The sequence below is a fragment of the Narcine bancroftii genome, chromosome 5 (genome assembly GCF_036971445.1).
Source record: "Narcine bancroftii isolate sNarBan1 chromosome 5, sNarBan1.hap1, whole genome shotgun sequence".
Classification (NCBI taxonomy): Eukaryota; Metazoa; Chordata; class Chondrichthyes; order Torpediniformes; family Narcinidae; genus Narcine; species Narcine bancroftii.
In genome coordinates, this window is record NC_091473.1 from 247,521,616 (window position 1) to 247,543,308 (window position 21,693).

At 45.8% G+C, this 21,693-nt stretch overlaps 1 protein-coding gene across 2 annotated transcripts in view; it reads left to right on the plus strand.

The window, feature by feature from the left end:
• Positions 1-9,357: 9,357 nt before the first annotated feature.
• The window catches only part of nuak2 (NUAK family, SNF1-like kinase, 2), a 45,524-nt gene continuing 33,188 nt past the window's right edge, over positions 9,358-21,693 (plus strand). The window contains exon 1 of one of the 2 annotated variants that reach the window (XM_069941988.1): positions 9,358-9,781. In XM_069941988.1, coding sequence (XP_069798089.1) covers positions 9,560-9,781 — 222 coding nt within the window. In that variant the 5' untranslated portion in view covers positions 9,358-9,559. Of the gene's footprint in view, positions 9,782-13,023; positions 13,234-21,693 lie in introns of those variants that run through there. The other variant, XM_069941989.1, reaches the window with a different exon arrangement.

Sequence of the window (21,693 nt, forward strand, 5' to 3'; positions counted from 1 at the left end):
CAAGAGCATTTGATTTTTTTTGTTCTTAAATGGGAACTTCAAGGGCATTTGATTTCCTGCCATTAATTGGGTTCAGCATGACATCATCCTAACCCCAGAAAGACTGGCCGCAGGCTGATGCTCAGTGCAGTGCTGAGTTGTCAGCCCTTCCAGCTTTTGGATAGGGAAAACAACATAAAAGATAGAAGAGCAGTCGAGCGCTCCTGGGTGTGTCTCCTGAACAATGTTTATACTTCCTACCACATCACTAGAACAAGGTGGTCTGATCATGTTTTCATTGCTGTTTATGGGATATTTCTGAAAACTGGATGCTGCATCTCCAGTCGTGGAGATGTGATTGCACTTTGCAAAGAACATCATTGATTTAAAAGCAGTTTGGGAGTTTGAGATTGTTAAAAGATGTCTTGGATGCAAGATGGTAGCTCTGGAAATACAGCACTCCTCTGATACAGTATGTAAGTCCAAAATGTGTGCTCTGCAGTGGGGCCTGAGCCCACAGCCTTCTCATTCTGAAGCTTCTCTGCTGAACAAATGAATCAATGGGCATCTTTGAAGAGAATCTGAAGAGCAACATCCATGCTACATCAAGCAAGGTTATATAGACCAGTGGTTCTCAACCATTTTCTTTCCACTCACAGACCACTTTAAGTAATCCCTCTGTCATCGGTGCTCTGTGATTAGTAAGGGATGGCTTAAGGTGGGATGTGAGTGGAAAGGGAAGGTTGAGAACCACTGCTCTTGACCCAATTGTTACTGAAATATTTTGCTTGAGAAAAAAATGTCATTGGCCCATTTCCTTTGGAGTGATGAAACCGTGCACATAATGAGTCAATGAGGGACGATTAAAACCTTTCTTTCTTTGGTTACCTTTCTCTCTTTTGTAATCATATCTTATCTTGAGGACAGTTTTTTGCACTACTTAATTCTGCCTGGTCTGCAGAAAAAAGAATTTCAGGGTTGTATGTGTTGCCATATATGTATTCAAACAATTAATCTGAACTCAGAAGTCAGCATTCACTAGCAATGATTTCATTGTTCCTCTGACACCAATACCACAGCATCATCTGATCAACTCCTGCCCCCTTACTCCTTTAAAACCTGGAACCACCTCTCCTCTAGGTCCTTGGTCTGTAACAGTGGTTCTCAACCGTTTTCTTTCCACCCACAGACCACCTTAAGCCATCCCTGAGTAATCACAGAGCACCGATGGCAGAGGATTACTTAAAGTAATCTGCCTTAGAGCTGTTGCTGCAGTAGGAGAATTTGAATGGATCCATGTCATCACTCAGACAGCAGCTGAAAGGCTTCAACACCAGCCTCTCAAAACACTATTACTGTGGATATGAGGACCACTAGCCAGTAGTCATTCAGGCAGGTAAGCACACTCTTCTTGGACATGCATACGATTGAGGCCTATTTGAAACAGGTGGATATCACTCTCTGCTGGAGTGAGATGTTGAAGATAACTGTGAATACATTGGCAACTTAGTCAGCACAGGTTTTCAGTACACGACCAGTGACTCTGTACTGACCAGATGCTTTCCTTGGATTCACTCTCCTGAAGGCAGGCTGCACATCATCCTTGGATAGGATTATCAGGCGACATGGGGAGGTCCAGTGGTTCATCCTTGTTCTGGTGGTCAAATTGGATGTAGAAGACATTGAGTTCATCTGGGAATGAAGCTTTGCTGTCTTCTACTGCTCCAAATTTGGTTTTGTAGCAGGTTATGTCATTTTGGCCCTGCCACCACTGTCCAAGATCCTTCATTGTTTCTGTTCTCATCTGGAACCTCCACTTTACCCAGGAGATGGCTTTTCGTAGGTCGTACCTGCTCCTTGTGTAGTTTCTGTATCTCTGGACTTAAATGTCTGTGATCTGGTTCTCAGCAGGCTCCAGATTTCATTATTCATTCAGGGCTTCCGGTTCAGGAAAACACTAAACGATTTGGTGGGGACACACATGTGGCCACAGCTGTTTTGATAAAGTCTGTAATGACCCTGGTGTAATCATTCAGATCCTCAGTCAAGTTCTTGAACACCATGCAACCCATTGACTCGAGGCGGTCCTATAACCATTCTTCCGTTTCCCATGACCACCTTCTGGATGTCCTGATCTCTGACGCCTCTCTTTTTAGGCTTTGAATGAAGGTGGAAGAAACACAGGCAGGTGATCCGACTTGCCAAAATGTGGTTCAGCACATTAAGGTTGAAGGGAGATAGGACCTTAGCATGCTTGCTGTACAATGCACCTCTATGGGGCAGATGGCTTTGTATTTAGAAGCTGTTTGCCCATGCTAGCTAATACACACAGTGTATTAGTTACAACACGTTCCAACAGCTCTTTCCTAAACTGGCTCATCTGAGGAATGTTAAGAATGCTTGAATGTTTTGGAAATAACTTTCCCACTTACTGGTCACGGCAGGAGATGCTTGTGGATAAGTTCATCCACTGTGAAGATCAAGGATGGAACGCTGTTGAATGAGATGCTGGTGATTGAAGCAGAGGCCATGCCAGGATTCATGAATCACTTAAATGGGACCTTGGGGATGAAGGGGCTAAATGAATGAGGCTCAGGGTAGACGTCTAATTAACTTACACGAACAGCAAATTGTCTCCAACGATGTGCTTTCATGTTGTATTTTCTATGTAATTCAATATAACAATGCCTTAAGGCACCATGCAGATGATTTGATGAGGAGTTTTCAATCCTCTCAATATTTGAAAAGGAGCAATAAATATTAATTGTGTTGAATGAGTGCAAAGTCAAGCTTTTGAGTGACCCCTGGACAACTTTGTCCCATGCGCTTGAATACAGAATAATATTACAGTCAGGGAAGTGTTTCCATTGAAAATTACGGTTGAAAAGTTTTAAAAAAGGTACACTTTGGGAAGACAGAAGAATTGAGAAAAAGGCTAAAAATTATAGAAATACTGAAAGCAATCCATGGCTTTTGGCTGCTAAGGCAAAATGAGATGAGGTTAAGAGAACTGATTTCAGCATTGCCGAAGGTAGTGGGAGGAGAATGAAACTGCAGACACTGTACTTGAAGTCAAGAGGGTCTAGAGAGGGGAGGCTGGAGAAGCAGAAACCTTTGACCCTGATGGACAATTGATGTCAGATGCAGGATAACCTCTGGCCCTGAAAGATTACATCATCGGGACTGAAGCATTGTAATGTTGACATCACTATTTGCTTTTATAAGGTCTATCGTCAGTTCCTGAAAGAAAATTATCGTGGGAGGTGGTGGGGGCAGGGGCTGGGGGGGGAGGGGGCGGGGGACAACAAATGATGAGAGCAATGAAAATGGATGACATTTATCTGCGAGAATCGGAAAACTGTGGTGTCTTAGAAGGAAAAATAATCCATTTTATTTTATTTTAGAGACACTGCATGGTAACAGGCCCTTCTGGCCCACAAGGCTGTCCCACCCAAATACAGCCATGTTACCCATTAACCAACTCACCTCACTTGTCTTTGGAAGGTGGGAGGAAACCGGAGCACCCAGAGGAAATCCACGCAGACACGGGGAGAACGTATAAACTCCTTAAGCCAGCAGCAGATTTGAACCTGGGTCGCTGGGGTTGTACCAACATCGTACTAACCGTGCAGCCCATTTGTATTAAAACTTCTTTCATTTCATGGAAAGATATGAAATGATAACTTGTGCTTGGTGTTCAGTAACTTGTTTAGAGCACCACATGGCCCAGGGACATTCCATAGACAACAAAGGAGGGAAGTGATTAGAACATCTGGAAAAATCCTTTGCCTGCAATTTGTTCTTTGAGGATTTTAATAATTTGATTCTGGGGTTAATATTTCAACTACAAAAGAGGAATAAAAACAAATTAGTGCTTTTAATGGGGAAAACATCCTCAGGCACCACTTCTTCTTGAGCAGCCCTGAGGGGTCAAGGATGACTTGCTTTCTCATCAGATCTGTGTGCTTTCAGGGGCTGCTGAGGCCTTTGTAGACCCCACGGATTCTGCCATTGGAGCTGTAAGAGAGGTCAGAGGGGTGGGCAGTGACACACTTCCTCCGCAACTTACCCTGGACTCTTCTTGCTTGCTTTCAGGAGGATGCAATTACAGAGTGTCAAATAGAGAATTATTGGACACCAGCAACTTGGTGGCACGCACCCCGTTGTTTCTCCTACTTGTGCAGCTCATATTTTAAATCGGAGCAGTAATCCCTGCCCTCCCATGGGTATAGACTATTGATACCAGGCACCTTAAAGGCTGCACCAGCAAATAGTGACCCAGCAAAATCCTTCAAAACCACTAGTACTGTGGTTCCCAACCTTTTTCTTTCCACTCACATCCCACTCTAAGTGATCTCTCTGCCATTGGGGCTCTGTGATAAGTAAGGGATGGCTTAAGGTGGTCTGTGAGTGGAAACAGAAAGGTTGGGAACCACAGTACTAGTGGTTTTGAAGGATTTTGCTGGGTCACTATTTGCTGGTGCAGGCTTTAAGGTGCCTGGTATCAATAGTCTATACCCATGGGAGGGCAGGGATTACTGCCCTGATTTAGAATATGAGCTTGTTTTGGTTTGAGCTTCCAAACATCAAACACTCTTCTCCTCAGACACCAAACACTGTTCTTGTGCATTCGTTGATTTTTGCCTTCATTAAGAGATGACTATCAGAGATGGGGGAGGGGTTCTAATTTTCCAGAGGCTTGCCATGGAACGTTATTAATTGGGGGGGGGGGGGCAATCTTGAGCATTGGGAGCAGGCTGATAAAGAGAATAGAGAACGTTTGCACCCAGGATTTGGTTCCTGTTAATTTTATAATAGGATAAGGCCAGGAGTGTATTTGGATAATAAACTCAGGTACGCATGTTGCAGCATCAAATGGGCTGAGACTAGGATGTTGTTGCAGAGGTGAAAAGAGGAAGGCTTAGTCATGCCATGGTATGTAGACCAAACCTAGGTCAATTATGTCACCACGTTTGCAGACTTCCTGGTTCAGACTGAAACAATCTGTCTGAATGTTGCCGGTTGAGAATTGAGGTTTGAGCATCAGCCAGCGTCCTCTGAATTCTCCTGCTCTTCTCCAAAACACCATCATGTGATCTTTAATGTTCACCCGACAGGACGAGTTCTGCAATAGGTAGTCTCAGCGTAGATTCTGTGCTGAAGACTCTGAGCAGTTCTCCACTCCCCCTAAAAACCATGGTTGAGAATGCTATCGGCGAGAACATGCTGACATTCTTATGCACAGGAACATCAGCACTGAAGCATGCAGTGCAAATGACCCTATATTGGTACAACATAATGTGTTTATTGTATAGTATTAGTGGTGCATAAGACAAGCCTTCCTGTTCAAGAAATTTGTATGGGGGGGGGGGGGGTTCTGGTTTTGATTAGAAGCTCATTGTTTTTCAATGGTTATGTCATTGGTGATTAATCACAGGGACCCTGTCAATCAACCAGACTCAGGAAAATAAAACAATGCTGAGTTCCTTTTGTCACTGCAGCAACAGGAGTCACACAGATCCTTCCCAGGGTCCCCTGATGTAGTCGCTCTGCCTATATTTGGACAGAAATCAATTTCTTGGGGAAGCTCAAGCTGTTTCAGTGAGACAGAAACCATTAATCCGCCAAACCAAACAACTGTGAAATGCCTCTCCCTCTCCAGTCTCTTGCTCTCTGCAGATGTGCTAGGACATTGTTGCATGTGCCTTTTGCAAACCAGCCAAGGACCATGGCCAGAATAGGCAACATGGTGACAGTTCAGTCCACGTCTTGCTCCAGACCTTGGCATGAGCACTCCGACAAAATGAACAGATGAATGATAAGGATGGGAACTCACTTATCTTCCCCTATTTTTGGTTGTACCGAGCAAATGTCCAACCAGCTATTTTCTCTGATATCTCCAATCCATTTTCAGGACATTTATCAGACAAATTACAACTAACCATGCAACAGAGAGGGTTTAACATGCATATTTACCTTTGCAAATATGTTGCCCCATTTAGTCTGATCATAATTCAACTCAATTCACATGTATTTGCTCCAAATTTTGATTAAGTAGTCTTGGAACAAAATATTTTCTTTGTCACCTGCTCCCTCCACTGTTACCATACCTGCTCCCTCCACTGTTAACATCCCTCCTCCCTCCACTGTTACCATGCCTGCTCCCTCCAATGTTACCATCCCTGCTCCCTCCAGTTACCATACCTACTCCTCCACTGTTATCATACCTAATCCCTCCACTGTTACCATCCCTCCTCCGTCCACTGTTACCATCCCTCCTCAGTCCACTGTTACCATACCTGCTCCGTCCACTGTTACTATGCCTGCTCCGTCCACTGTTACCATCCCTCCTCCCTCCACTGTTACCATACCTGCTCCCTCCACTGTTACCATCCCTCCTCCCTCCACTGTTACCATACCTGCTCCCTCCACTGTTACCATGCCTGCTCCCTCTACTGTTACCATACCTGCTCCCTCCCCCACTATCTCAGCACCCATTTACTTTTGGAGGGGCAGGGTTTCCATGATCTGGGTGGCAATCACACATCATCGCCATAAAGTCCATTAGTGCAGGGGAGACATTTATCAATCATGTGTCGTCATGCCCAAAACCATTTTTTAATCAGACTGTTCCCATTAAGAAATGCAAGTACCCCTCAGACTCCTGGGAATCCCAAGGCTGTTAGTACTCAGAATGGTGAAGTTACATCCATGACAGCTTTGACAGTTTTGTAGCTACCAGCAAACAAAGGTCCTGCACAAAAAGTAATAGGGGCATAAACGACCTCCCACCAAGCATCCCCTGCCTCTTCTGTGGCAGAGTGAAGTCAGTCCTACATTGGACACACCGGCACCAACATGGTCCCACAGAAGCAAGTCATCCGGGGTCTCAAGGGACCACCTAGGCAGAAGCAGCAGCTATGTTTGAAATATCGTGAAATTAGCCAAAATGGAAACTTTAAATGTTTCAAAGTAAATAATAACCAATGTTTTCTAAAATAACCAGCTGCTCATGGTAAAGCTTAACTGAGGAAATCAGTGTTTATGTTCCTTGTGAAGCCCATTGCTTCTGGGCGAGAGGGCTTCTAATTCCACGTTTAATGTTCGTGGAACGCTACACCACCTTGTGGACAGTTTAATATTTGACTGGTCCTTTTCTCCTCTTGGGACAGGTGGGGTGAAGGAAACTTCTGCCGTTTGATCACTTTGTGCTCCAGCCTGATGAGGAAGATGATCAGACGTGTAGTGAAACAGCCGCGAAATTCTGCACCATGTCGAAACGAAAAGCGATATTCTTATACACTCTTGGTTCTTGATCCTCCCAAACTGGGAGGTGGGAGAGGGTGTGCTGAAGGAGGAGATTTTTGAAAAAGAGCTGCCTTAACTTTAATTAAGTCTGGTAGTGTGAAGATTATTCCATGCTTTAATTGTATGGGGGAAAGAATGAATCCATCTATCTTGGAAGAAAGTAATTAGGTCTGGGAGTGTGAAGATTATTTCATGCTTTAATTGTACTGGGGAAGAATGAATTCATCTATCTTGGAAGAAGGCAATTAGGTCTGGGAATGTGAAGATTATTCCATGCTTTAATTGTATGGGGGAAAGAATGAATCCATCTATCTTGGAAGAAAGCAATTAGGTCTGGGAGTGTGAAGATTATTTCATGCTTTAATTGTACTGGGGAAGAATGAATCCATCTATCTTGGAAGAAGGCAATTAGGTCTGGGAGTGTGAAGATTATTCCGTGCTTTAATTGTACTGGGGAAGAATGAATCCATCTATCTTGGAAGAAGGCAATTAGGTCTGGGAGTGTGAAGATTATTCCATGCTTTAATTGTATGGGGGAAAGAATGAATCCATCTATCTTGGAAGAAAGCAATTAGGTCTGGGAGTGTGAAGATTATTCCATGCTTTAATTGTACAGGGGAAGAATGAATCCATGTATCTTGGAAGAAGGCACTACAAATTGGATCGAGTGCTCTTGTCTGCTCCTAGCAGGCTTGGGTTCACTGAAGAATTGGCAGTTTAGCCTTTTGTAAATACACTCTTAAGTACAGTGGTTCTCAACCTTTTCCACTCACCTCCCACTTTACTAACCCACAGAGCACCTATGGGATAGGATGGGTAGTAAGGGATTACTTAAGGTGGGAGGTGAGTGGCAAGGTTGAGAACCCGCATCTGCCAATGGAGTGGGAGTAATGTGAAGGGTTAAATCAATGCAATTCTCGCTGATAACTTTTCAGATTCCAGAGATGATCTGATACTTCATGAGAGCACAGGTAACACGACTGTGGTGTGAGATGGAGCGAACTGAGGCAGATTCTACCAAGACTTGAATCCACAAAACTTGGGTGAAAAATTAATGTCCAAAACACCAACTGGCTCTTTGACTGTGCGGGGCTTAACAACACCAGCAACAGGGCTGACTGGTCTCCTATCTGGGTGCGAGTTCGTTCCAGGAGTGTAGTAGTAACCCACGCAAACCACTTACCACGTCTTTTCCTACCTGGGGCTTTTTTGGGGGGTTTTGGTTTCGTCAACACATTATGATGATGCCACTTTATCGCTTTCGGATTTTTAATTTTGTGCCACATCACTTGCCCCTGGCACAAAATAAAAAGCTGGATTTGGAGGGGAGGGGATGTCTGCTCTGATATAAAAATCACCGCCTCGATATATTAACCATGCCTGATCTGGGTTTATTTTCCCTCGAATTCTATTCGTACTTTGGATTCCCGGAATTCTGACCCGACACTGACTGGAAGCAGGAGTCATTTGCAACACCATTGCTGGTGAACTGCTAGTCTCAGTACGTACTGGTCCGGGATTGGCAGTGTGCTTGAGAATCTCTGAGCCAGGGGTGTGGGAAGACGGAGAAGAAGAGGGGTTGTGAGGTGGGGGGGAAACGCCTGCAGGTCACGGAGGGGCCTCGGATGGTATGATCGCGGTCGAAAGTCCCTGTGCATGGAGTGCATCTTTCTTGGTCCACTGCACTGGTGGGTCGGATCCCCGCCTCAATGCAAAGCCAGTGGCGGGGGGGGGGACACACTCAATGCAAAGCAAGTGGCGGGGGGGGGGGGGACACACACACTCAATGCAAAGCAAGTGGCGGGGGGGACGACTCAATGCAAAGCAAGTGGCGGGGGGGGTCTCAATGCAAAGCAAGTGGCGGGGGGGGGTCTCAATGCAAAGCAAGTGGCGGGGGTGTGGGGGGAAGGAATGAACTACAGATGCACAGACTTACTGGAAAAGCAACCCGAGACCAATGATTGACAGGGCCGGTGACGAAGTGGAGAGACTGGGCGATTGGCCCGGGATTCTGCAGAGGGCGGGGATAGGCTAATGAGGCGTCTGCTGAAGGGTTCGCACGCGACCGGGTCCTGGGTTGTTGCAACAGTGTTCGCCAGAGGATACATTGATGACAGGGTCTGTCTGGACAATGAGGGCGCGGGCATAACCGGGCAAAGATGTGTCTCTGACCCTCCGCAGTCCACACTGTTCCCTTCTCCCGCTCCGCACTCTCCCGCTGCTCAGCCTGCTCTTCGCCCCACTCCGCCCCGAGGATCTCTGCCTTCCCCGCATGGATCCAGCCTCTCCCTGTCTGGCTGCCGCCAGCGGCGGCCGGGATCCCCAGTGGGCGGCGGGCGGCCGCTGTTCGGCGCAGACGGTCGAGTTGAAGCGACAGGCGGTGAAGCGCCACCATCACAAACACAACCTGAAGCACCGCTACGAGTTCCGCGAAACCCTGGGCAAAGGCACTTACGGCAAAGTGAAGAAGGCAGTTGACAGATCCGGCCGAGTGGTGAGTGAGACTTGCTCCAGTTAAAAAACAGCCGCTGTTGGCTTTTCCAGTTGTGGGCACAAAGGTTGGGGGGGGGGGGAGAGGAGTGGAGGGAAGAGAAGAAAAGGGGCGAGAGGAGGGGAGAGGGGGCGAGAGGAGGGGAGAGGGGGCGAGAGGAGGGGAGAGGGGGCGAGAGGAGGGGAGAGGGGGCGAGAGGAGGGGAGAGGGGGCGAGAGGAGGGGAGAGGGGGCGAGAGGAGGGGAGAGGGGGCGAGAGGAGGGGAGAGGGGGCGAGAGGAGGGGAGAGGGGGCGAGAGGAGGGGAGAGGGGGCGAGAGGAGGGGAGAGGGGGCGAGAGGAGGGGAGAGGGGGCGAGAGGAGGGGAGAGGGGGCGAGAGGAGGGGAGAGGGGGCGAGAGGAGGGGAGAGGGGGCGAGAGGAGGGGAGAGGGGGCGAGAGGAGGGGAGAGGGGGCGAGAGGAGGGGAGAGGGGGCGAGAGGAGGGGAGAGGGGGCGAGAGGAGGGGAGAGGGGGCGAGAGGAGGGGAGAGGGGGCGAGAGGAGGGGAGAGGGGGCGAGAGGAGGGGGGAGAGGAGGGGGGCGAGGGGGGGAGAGGAGGGGGGGAGAGGAGGGGGGGGAGAGGAGGGGGGGAGAGGAGGGGGGCGAGGAGGGGGGCGAGGAGGGGGGCGAGGAGGGGGGCGAGGAGGGGGGGAGAGGAGGGGGGGAGAGGAGGGGGGGAGAGGAGGGGGGGAGAGGAGGGGGGGAGAGGAGGGGGGGCGAGGAGGGGGGGCGAGGAGGGGGGGCGAGGAGGGGGGGCGAGGAGGGGGGGCGAGGAGGGGGGGCGAGGAGGGGGGGGAGAGGAGGGGGGGCGAGGAGGGGGGGCGAGGAGGGGGGGCGAGGAGGGGGGGCGAGGAGGGGGGGCGAGGAGGGGGGCGAGGAGGGGGGCGAGGAGGGGGGGGAGGAGGGGGGGGAGGAGGGGGGGGAGGAGGGGGGGCGAGGAGGGGGGGCGAGGAGGGGGGGCGAGGGGGGGGAGGAGGGGGGGGAGAGGAGGGGGGAGGTCGGGTAAGGGGAAAGAGGGGGGTGGGAGAGAGGGGAGATGCTGACGGCGTCCCTCAGGTGCGTGTTAGGCAACTTCGGTGAAATTGACGAGCTCTTAATTTCCCTGGCGTGGAGCGCGTCTCAATGTAACGACTCGCATAATTTCCAGCCAGATTCTGCAGATCGAGGCCCTCTCCATCCGGCGAATCCAGCTCGCAATCCAAGGGCCTTTCTGACAGATCTGGAGGGGTAGATGTTATTTGGCTGAGACCAGAATTTCGAGGCCAAGATGCTGGTTTTCAACCATTGCCCACATTGAATTTCTCCTTTGTAAAAGGTGGTGTGTTTTTATTTGCATGAAAACATTACAAATAATTTGCAGAGAATGTTCTGCCTCATCGGACATGCATTACTTAATATATATTCTATATTACGTTCTGTATGTATGATACTGTAGGGTTTAGTATTATGTAATCTATATAATGGACTATATTCTTTGGATATTTTTCTTCTTTAGGGTTACATGGGAAAAACATAGTAATCCAGCACTACGAATTGCTTAAAGCTGTCCACTTAATATTTAATATGGGTCAGAAGGTTGGCAGGTTGAGCTGGAGCGAACAATCTGCTTGAACGCGTTCTGTTTAAATGATCTCCATGCGTTATGTTTTAGTGTGTAGGATACCCGTGCCATTGGTGCCTACCGACATCAGGCAAACGTTGTCTGTAGGTGGTTCCCTGGACGCTTTCCCCGAGAAAGCCAACCCACTGATCCGGAGCTCTTGAAGCCGAACCGGTGGGTTACCCAAGGGATCAGGTGTGGATTTTGTTTCCAGGGGATTGGAAACTGCCTTGCTTGGCTGTTGTTGCCCTCTGCAGCCCGGGTTCCTTTCCACGTATTAGTAAAAATGTAATGCCAAAAGGTTTTCCTTTTGTAAATAATTTGTTGTGAATAAAGTCTATTATTGGTAGCAAAGTAACTTTAAAAAAAAGGCTCCCTGGTGGATTCTAGTGATGTACACGAAAATGTTACAACTGATTTTGGGGGTGTTCAGGCTAAATTTGATTGAGTTATGGTGTTGAGTAACTATGCTCAAGAATAGATTTGAAGGGCAGAGTGGTCTCATGTTCTCATGACCCTCTTTGGGGGTTGTAATTTTTTCATGTTTTTTTCTATTGGTTTTCTTTATGACATCTACCACCCATAGGATTGGACCAACCAATGTTCTGTAATTGAAACTTTCAAGTTGTGGTTGGTCTTGAGAAATCAAATTTTAAAATAGGAGGAACTTAGCAGGTTTTTTAAAAAATTCTCCATGCTTTAGGGTGGAATTCTGTCCTCCAGCATGTTGTTTTTGCTCCAGATATCAACTGTTGTTCCATGTGTCTCTGCAATCAATAGCCACTGGACATTGCATGTGGCTCAGGCATTTGTCAGTCCAGGGTTACTTCAGATATGCCACAAGGATGTTAATGAAACTGAATGTTGGACAGACGGCATAGTGACTGGGTTTTCCGTTAGCATCGCACCAACCTCCTGAAATAAGTCTGAAATTCCAGCCAACTGCTGTTACTGGAACAAAGCTGAGTGTCCACAGCGGTTTTCCTGATTGAGTTTTGATGGGGTAGTTGTCACTTGTTTCTCCCTCGTGGCTCCTGTTGAATCCAGTGGCAAGCTGCACAAATGCACTGAGATCTGGCTTGGGAAATTGGGCAAGGGTACATCAATGGTTGGCACCTGGGGCGTTCACCACCAATGAAGTGGGAACTGATGTTACAGGGCTCTGTTTAAAAGTTGGATTTGCACAGTGCAATGTGAGTTTCCAATCATTCAGGAGGAGACCATGTGGCTCATTATCCATGTATTAGCTAATTGAAGCTATTATTTCTCGGTGGAGGAAAAAAAACAGTCTGGAATGTTGAGATAATGTTCACATTGAAATCGTCATTTCTTTCATATAATTACAGCGTGTTTCCGATTATCCGAAATGCTTGGGACCAGACAAATCTCTGTTAAATTGTTTGGATATTTGAGTAGTTTCTCTAAAGCAGCCCAATAGCTCCAGGAGAATACAGTTGCTGATCCCTGACACCTCCCCACGCAGTCCCCAATCCTGCCCAGGAGTCCGAGGTCTCATCTCACCTATAAGTGGGAGGAGATTGCACAGGGGATTGTCCTTCAGCAGAATTTCAGCAAACCCACTGAAAGGATATTTGACAGAGAGAGCAACTCGGGGAAAGAGTGGGGAGAGAGCAGCAGCGAGACCTGGGAGAGAGAGCGCAGTATTCAATTCAAATTCTGAGAATGCCACAGTGCAATTTATCACAAAGTTGCAGTAACTCATTGGGGGAAAAAAATGACAATTTATAAGTGAATAATCAGTGCTATCCTTTCCTTCGATGTGTAACCTGTGATCAAGTGTAGCCCCACTGAAGCATGGTAGGTAAAAGTTTTCAACTTGTGATATTATGTCTCACCTGAAAAAAAAACTTGGATATTCGGAATCTCGGTTGATTGTTTTTTTGGTTAATCGGAAATGTACCGTAGAAATATTTGGCTGCACTCATCAATCTGTCAATCACTCCAATTGCTGGATTATTTTCGCTCATTCAGGGACAAAATCCTCCTCTCCACATGTCAAACATTCTTCATGCACTCCTGACCATTCCCTTTGTTGCGTGCTTATGAGCCTGTCCTTGGTTACTCGGCTGGTTCTCTGCTGCTTTTCTACCTACTTCCACTTTCATCCTGCCTCTCCCCGACCTCCTGCTGCATCCTGTGTCCACCCCCCAACTTTCCACCATGTCCTGCCTCTCTCATTTCACCCCCCGACCTCCAACACTTTAGCTTAACTTCACTTCATCCCACTGGCAGCCTGGACTGCTTAGGTGATCTGTGTCAGGTGATCGAATTGGGTGAATTATTTGACCTCAATTATTCCATATTCTTTCTAGGGGTCTTCCTAATCTCAAAATAGTTCCTCTTAACACCTATAAATGCCCATTGGTTCTGGGGGCAGCCCAGTGATACGGAGTTCAATGAAGCTTCACCTGTGGCCACCTGCTGATTTTGTGCAAGTGGTCCAGAAACTACGATTAGATGATCCTCCTTGGGTAGTTACTGGAAATTGAGAAAGACTTTACTTTCTTCTGTGTATTTGTTTTAGAACAGTGTGGGATCCACAAATGTTATGGAGCACGCAATGCTTGATATGATAGGTATGAGGGCAACTTGGGACATAGTGTTCCATCCATCATTTGCAAAGGGCTTCTGTTTTCTTCTGACACTTGACCTTGAGGTTCTCTACATCTCAAATTCTGCTTCTCCTTTACCGTGAGTGATCGTGGCTCCGAGATTCCAGCCAGGATGTTTCATTTTATTTTCAAGGAGGCTTTGTGACCATCATTAAATCACTTACTGTGAATGCCTGGTAATCTCCTCCCATGATGGAGCTAATTTCAAGAGCTTTTTTGTCAGCCGTTCTAAAAGAGTGGCCTGCCTAGCAGAGCTGTCTGGTTCCATTTAAGTCCTCTGTGCCAAGAATGTTGGCTGATTTGCTTGTTGCCTCTTGATGGGATTGATCTCTCCTCCAAAGGGCTGCCCCTGTCTCATTAGTCATCAAAATGAATGCATTCAGGAGAATGCAATGACAGGGTGGCAGGTGGGTTATTGTATTGTGCCTCAGTGAACGTGCAACCAATGTTCAGTGAAAGCATTGGAGAAAACATGGCAATGTTGCAGAATTAGGTTGGGACTCAGGACTGTCTGATAGTAATATTTTTAAGTAAACAATCTGGATTCTAAAATGCATGCTATTAATAAAAGCAAAATTTAACACAAAGTCACATCAATAAATGTTTCGGTGGTTGCCTGGTTTTGGAGCAGTAACGTATGTAGATCAAGGAAGCAAGAGTGTTTGGCGTATGGGAGCTGAAGGGACCAGCTGTTAATGTGGAGCAGTTAACAGTGAGAACAAGTATGGAGGCAGACAGGAGTGGTTCAAATAGCTTGAAGGGTAATGAAGGTGATCACAGAGGAGCATGCACATTTTAAAATGTGGGCATTTTTTTAAAAAAGGATCCATTGTAGATCACCAAGCCCAAGGCTGTTGGTTGAGTGAGATTCGATGCGTGACCAGATTTAGTGTGACATCTCAATCGCACACAGTCACTGGCAATTTAAAATGAACACTAATTTCAGTTTATGTTCGCAGAAACATTTTTAGATGTTGCATGTCATTCTTTGAATTCCCAATATCATTGCCTTGTGTTAGAATTGAATCTCTTGCGTGCATAAAGCTGCTGACTGGATTAGCAGGTATGAGCTGTAAGGAGAGGATGGACACATTTTCTCCTCTGCAGCATTGAAGGCTGAGGGGAGATGTTTGTAAAGTTATGAGGGGTGGAGATAGGGTAGGCATTCAGTATCTTTTTCACAGGGTAAAATATTGTCATGCACTCAAAGTTTAATACATGAGGCAAGATTTTTTGTGGTGGAAGAAGATGCAATGAGGGTTTGAGGCTTTTATATAGACGCGTGAATATACGGGATATGTATACAGGGTGAGTGTGTTTCATGTGCAGGCACAAGAGATTTTGTTTAATTTTGGCATCATGTGCTGAAGGGCTCGTTCCTGTGCTGTACTGTTCTGAATATGTTCCAATTGAGATAGGCCAGAGTAGTCTAGTTTCTAATTGTAGCGCTTTGCTTGAATACGCAATAAAATGGACTGCATTAAACAGTGGATTGAGTAGAAATCCCTTTGAGTGTGCTTGGGTTGATAGATGGAAAAAAGATAACAAAATCTAAATAGTTTATTTTAATTATTCCGAGTGTTATTGTCAGTGAGGCCAGCTTTCATTGTCCGTCCTGAGTTACCCTTGAGAGGTGAATTGAGCTGCTGCTTTAAACTGTGTCCCACAGTAGAACATACAGCACAGTACAGGCCCTTTGGTCCTCGATGTTGTGCTGACCCATATATTCCTTAAAAAAAAAAGGTACTAAATAGAACATTACGTTCAGAGATGGAGTTCTAAAAGTTGGCCCCTAGTGACCATGAAGTTTTAGTGCTACAAATCCAAACTGGGATCAGTTGATATTAATTCCAAAGGGTCTGTTGCTTTTCCTCCAAGTACTGAGGGAAATCTCAAGGGGCAATTGTTTTCCACTGCTCCTTGTTTCTAATTAATTACCTTTCAATAAAGATCGTGGAATAAATATCCTTATTGTTAATATTTACATATGCATTATGTGATTACCTTCTGATGGTGACATTTTTTAAATTAGGGTTTAGATAAATGCAGTACCCATCCAGTGTTCAGTAGCTCTTTTGTGTTTGTTGGAGAGACGCTGTCCTTTAGCGCCATGTCAGCTGGTCTGTGTGATCACAAGGGTTCTAACAACAGTGCTCTCATTGAGCCTGTGGTTTTCTGGATGGGAGCCCTGGGTGACATTATTCTAACAGGTGCAGCTGTGTGAACGCCATCCTGTTCATTAAATATGGAGGGGGGTTCACAAAGAGCAGGGAGCAGGTAAACGTGCTGATTGATTCTGCACTCACTCTGTTTTTCGCAACCTGCTTTCTCTTTGGAGAAAGTGCAATTATAGTGTCATATAATTAAGATGCATTTGTATTGCTGAGCACTGACCGAGGAGAAAGGAGAGTTAGTTCATCTTGCTGGTTCTTATTCTTCACCTCCCTGAGCTTCATGTGAAATTACCACAGGCCTCTTTTTTTTTGCCAAGTGTGTTTTGTAAAGGGAAATCCTAGGGGCCAAGCTTTGTTACATTGGACTCCAACATGTTCAAAAAGACCAAGATTATTGAGAATTCTTGCTAAGTTAAGCCTGTGAATTGTAAAAAGAAAGTCAGACTGAGGGAGGCTCATAGCCTATCGTCACCCGATTCGTGATGGTGTACATCTGCCAAATCCTGCGTGGGGCGAGATGGGAATACGAGGAATGCCAGACAAAGAAAGGGACCTGGACCCATCTGCTTTCCACCATCCGGGGAGCTGCATAATTAACCAATAATGATTTGCGGAGTAATTAGAGCAACTGATCTCTATTGAATAGTCCAGGGCAGACCCCAGCCCCAGACAAGAGGCGAGAGAAAAATCCCCAGAGCTTTAGGATACCAGTCTGAGTTTTTGTCCCAAGCTAGCTGCGTTCACCATCTGTCAGGTCTCTGTCTCTTGTACTGTATTTTGTGTAAACCTGCTGATGTGCAGTGATATGATATGAGTTTATTGTCATATACACAAATACTCTGTACAGTGCACCATGGTTCTTACTTGAAACACCAACAATATGAATTAAATTACCATAGTGCCATGAGGTAACAAAGATATAGATAAATTCACAGTTGCAGTTAGGCAAATTTTTTTTTTAAAGTGCAAACAGATCTTTAAACGTCCCAGTATAATTTATGGTTAAAGTAGTTTGAGAAGGTTCAAGAGCCTGTTAGGTATGGGGGGCAAAAAACTGTTCTTGAACTTGGAAGAGCTGAATGAGGTAGATGGCGCCACATTTTGTTTAGTTCTCTCAAAAGTGCGACCAAAAATTGCATTTTTCTGTCACTCCCACACTCCTCTCTGTGGGAGTCTTCCTGATGGACTGACCCATTCAGGGATTTACCATGATAGTCTCAGTACAGCAGGCTCTCTTGTGTCATACTACAGCTTCATATAATATTATAACTGCAGCCGCAACTGAATGGTTAGTGCAGCGGTTAGCATGCCTCTATTCCAGTGCCAGTGTCCCGGGATGGAATCTTAACACTGTCTGTAAGGAGTTCGTACATTCTCCCTGTGTCTGTGTGGGTTTCTTCTGGGTGTTTGGGTTTCCTCACACATTCCAAAGATATTCAGGGTTAGTAGGTTAATTGGCCAAATGAGTACATTTGGTCGGCTCGTGTTACTGAGCTGTACCTCCAAGTTAAAACAAAAAGTTTATCTATTCACCTAAAGCCTCCTTCAAGAATGGATGATGGAAATCTAGGTCTGGTTTTATCACCTCCCACAACACTTTTCTTTTGAGACTAGAAATTAATTTAAAAACTGTGGCTGCTAGAATCCTTATGGAAACAACTTTTGGGACATGGAACCAATGGCAGAAAGCTACAGAAAATGTCCTAATGCAGCATGGATGGGCAAGATAGGTCAGCATCAATGTTGTGGGCTGAAGGGTCTGTTTCTATCACTAAGTAAATGCCAATTAGGAATGATGGGCTGAATGGCCTTCTGTTCCTCAGCAGACTCTCCCATAGCTCCTAATTCAATTGCAAACCATCTGAAAAGTTCATGGCCTTGACCAAGGTAATGGGGAAGCAGTGTCACATTGTTCATTTCTTCTTGGTTTTGCTTTTGCTCTTAATTGGTAATAAATGGAGGGGGCGTTATCTTTCAATCTCGTTCGCAAATAAAAACTGCCAGGAATTGCATTATAAAAGGTTGATGTAGAATGCCCAACTGAATTTTAATATCAGCAAATAAGTTACAAGCAATAAAATGTCTCTCTTGCTGAAATTACTGTTAATCTGTTACTGCGGCGCTCCCTGTGAAGAGAGAGGGTGCATTGAATCGGACAATGAAGAGGTGGGGGTCAGCAACTGTCTCCTCCAACTTGCACTTGCTCCTCCTTGGGTGAGGTGTTCAGCAAGTGCGCCAAGGACCTACCTGAAATTTGTTGAGGTGTCTTTTATCGGTATGTCAGATTCCAGATTTATTGCTAGAGTACGTACATGACATCGCGTACCACCGTGAGATTCCTTTTATCCTGCGGGCGCAGCAGAATTACCACTAATTGGTAGTGCAAAACAAAATCCCCATCCTTCAATGGGTTAATATACCATGGGATGCATTACATCTAGGCTAATCCTATCCCTGTTACTATTGCTCGGGTGTACGTGAAAACACAACACTTAACGCTAGGAAGCCTGAAATGTATTTCGGGGAACCTTTTCCACTCCCAGTCTACCGGAGGGTAGAACTGAGCTCTCCAATCGCTCTCTCCAAGGAGGTTGAAATTGGGAGCACCCTAGCTTGGACGAGTGAGAGGTACTATCATCAGTGGAGCCAAGTCTAAAGGTACACTGTGGCAAAAGTTCAGAGGTAGGTTTGCTATCCCGAAATATCGACCGGTATCTCTTTACACAGACGCCACTGGACTGGCATTTCCGTTTTTGTTTCAGTTTCCAGCATCTGCTGCTTTGTTAGCTCTCCCGTGACTGCAGTTCATCTGGTCAGGCCAAGAGTAATGAGCCTTGTCCTCTACCCTAGTGTCAGTCACGGTTCAACCGTGCAGCTCTTGAGGTACATGCACTATTGAGGCAATTCTGAGCTGACATAGGTACAGCTTCATTAAATCCGACTTTGACCTGCACCATTTAAAACAAGAGCACGATCACTAATTATCCCTCAATCAACTTTGCGGGATCAGGCTATCTGGTCATGAGTGCACTTTCATGAGGGAGTATGATGTTGGAGGTGTTTCATATTCTCCGTATGACAATGGTGACTGCACTCGCCAAAATAAAAATGCTTTGGACAATCCTCAGCTCGAGAAAAGCTCTGTATAATTGTAAAGCTTTAACTCCAGGAGAGTTGCCAACTATTAAATCCATACCGTTGATAATACCATTGCACCTCAGTTTCAGACAATATATGGAAGAAACTTCAACAGCTGATCCAGTTGGGTAATGGGTTCCAATTAAGATGAATTATGGAGCATTTGGCTGATAAGAAGATTGTACCATTTGGTCAATAGAAATGCTAGCAATGGGAGCAGTGGCACTAAGCTAACTAGAAAGCTCTGGCTGTTCTTTGTGAATGATTATTCTTTGTCCATTGAAAGAAGAGTAAATAACTGAGCAACAGATCCAGCGAAGGAAGGCCTTGCTCAGAGAAACACCCCGTGTTCGCTTTAGCTTCTCCTCACTTGAGATTCCTCCAACAGTCTTGTCAAAATAGATAGCCTGTTCATCCTGAAGGACCCAGGCTTGGCCCTGCTCACAAATTCTCAGACATCTTTGAGAAAACAAGGAATGAGGCAGCTACGATTAAGCGATCATTTATAAATGGTAGAAGCACTTGAGAGACTTAGAGTTTGACATGGAGGACAATGGGCCAACCAAAATTTGCTCGTATTCTGACACATACCCCAACTTTGATTCAGCATACAGTGGGTAGACTCCAGATAAAAATTGGATGAGGCCTTCTCCCCTGTGAAACCACCCCCGAGTTGGTTGTTGAAATAATTCAATGTATTTGACTTGGATGGAATTGGCCAACCCTCCTTTTGAGCAAGGAAGAAGTACAAATACAGGGAAATAACAGAGCAAAGATGACAATAGTTTAATGAGTAATTGAATATTATTGATATTTATTTATGGCAGATGTTCAACACTCAAGAAAAATTAAGGGTTCCTCTTAATCCGAAAATAGTGCACTGAGGCATTATTCCACCAGGATTTGGAATGTGGAACATGATGTAGTAGGAAATAAGGGTCAAATAGGCCTTGATCATATTCAATTGTAGAACAGGCTCCTCTGAGATGTGTTGCAGAAGGTCGTTGTGCAAGATCTGTTATCCTAATGTCTGTTGTGTGGGAGTAGCAGTGACTAGAGTCCTGAGGTGGTCACAAAGCAACAGAGCAGCATATATTTAAAAAATAATATGTTCAATGAGTGTTCACATGAGTTAAACACGGTTGCCCTCCTGGCCTGTTGGTTAGGGTCAGGTCAGTTTTTCTGCCAAGGTTTGATTGCTCAGAAGGTCGACGTACATGCAAGGACACAGACCAATCTTGCAGGCAGGTAAATAACCGACTTGGGAGCTTTTATTCCACCTAGTCACTGTTGTCCAATGGAAACTGTTTACTTTTGAAATAATAAAGGCAGCAAATCAACGTCCTCTTGTGTAATGACCCATTTTAAAAGAAAGGAAGGTGGAGCCAGCGATCTTTAACCACCTCGCTCCTGGATCTCTCCTGACTTTTATTTTTCTCTCTCTGCCCTGCTGTGTTTTGATTTGTTGGAAGCTACCTAAATTGGGGGTAGGTGGGCGGGGGGGTGGGGGGGGGTGGTGAGGAGACAAACTCTCGATGAGATTTGGGAAGATCCACGGTTGTGTGGCACATACACACGGCACGGAAACCTGTCTGGCCGTGAACCTGCAGCAGTTCATAAAGGAAAGCTCAGCAGCACCTTCTCGGGGGGAGTGAGGGATGGGCAATAAATGCCAACGACTGCTGTGCCCAGATCCCCAAAATGAATGAAAGCCACCAAAACATTTCCAATACATTTTGAGCCTTTGTTTGAATTGTTTACTGTCACGTGCACCGCAACACAGTAAAAAGCTTTGTTTTGAGTGCTATCCAACAAGTTATGCAGCAGGTAATCATAAATAAGTAACATCTGTTGTGACCCTGATGTTACTTGGCCACCTGCTGCCTTGATCTGCCCTCTGAACGCTACTTATTTTATAAATCCTTCCCGAGTCCCCTTCTGTTTTCTCCAAAAGATATGGCGCAATCAGACTGTGATCTTTGATCACACCATTGTTTACTGAAAAACTTCTACAGTGCCAGGAACCCTTGGTTTAGAATCCAGAATTGTTTGTACCTTCTCCCTGTGACCTGCATGGGTTTTATCCAGGTACTCCGGATTCCTCCCACCCTCCAAAACTTATACGGACTTGGTGGGTTAATTGGTGAAATTGGGCGGCACGGGTTTCAGTGGTGGTAATCGGCTTCTAGCGTGCTTTTTAAAAATATATTTACCAAAAATCAGCCTGCTACACCTTTCTCCTTCAGGCATGGGGGTGTTGGTCTTGTTTTGATCATGTCAGTCTCAGTTGCTTAATCTCTGAGTCACAAAATTGAGTGATCACTAGACTGACT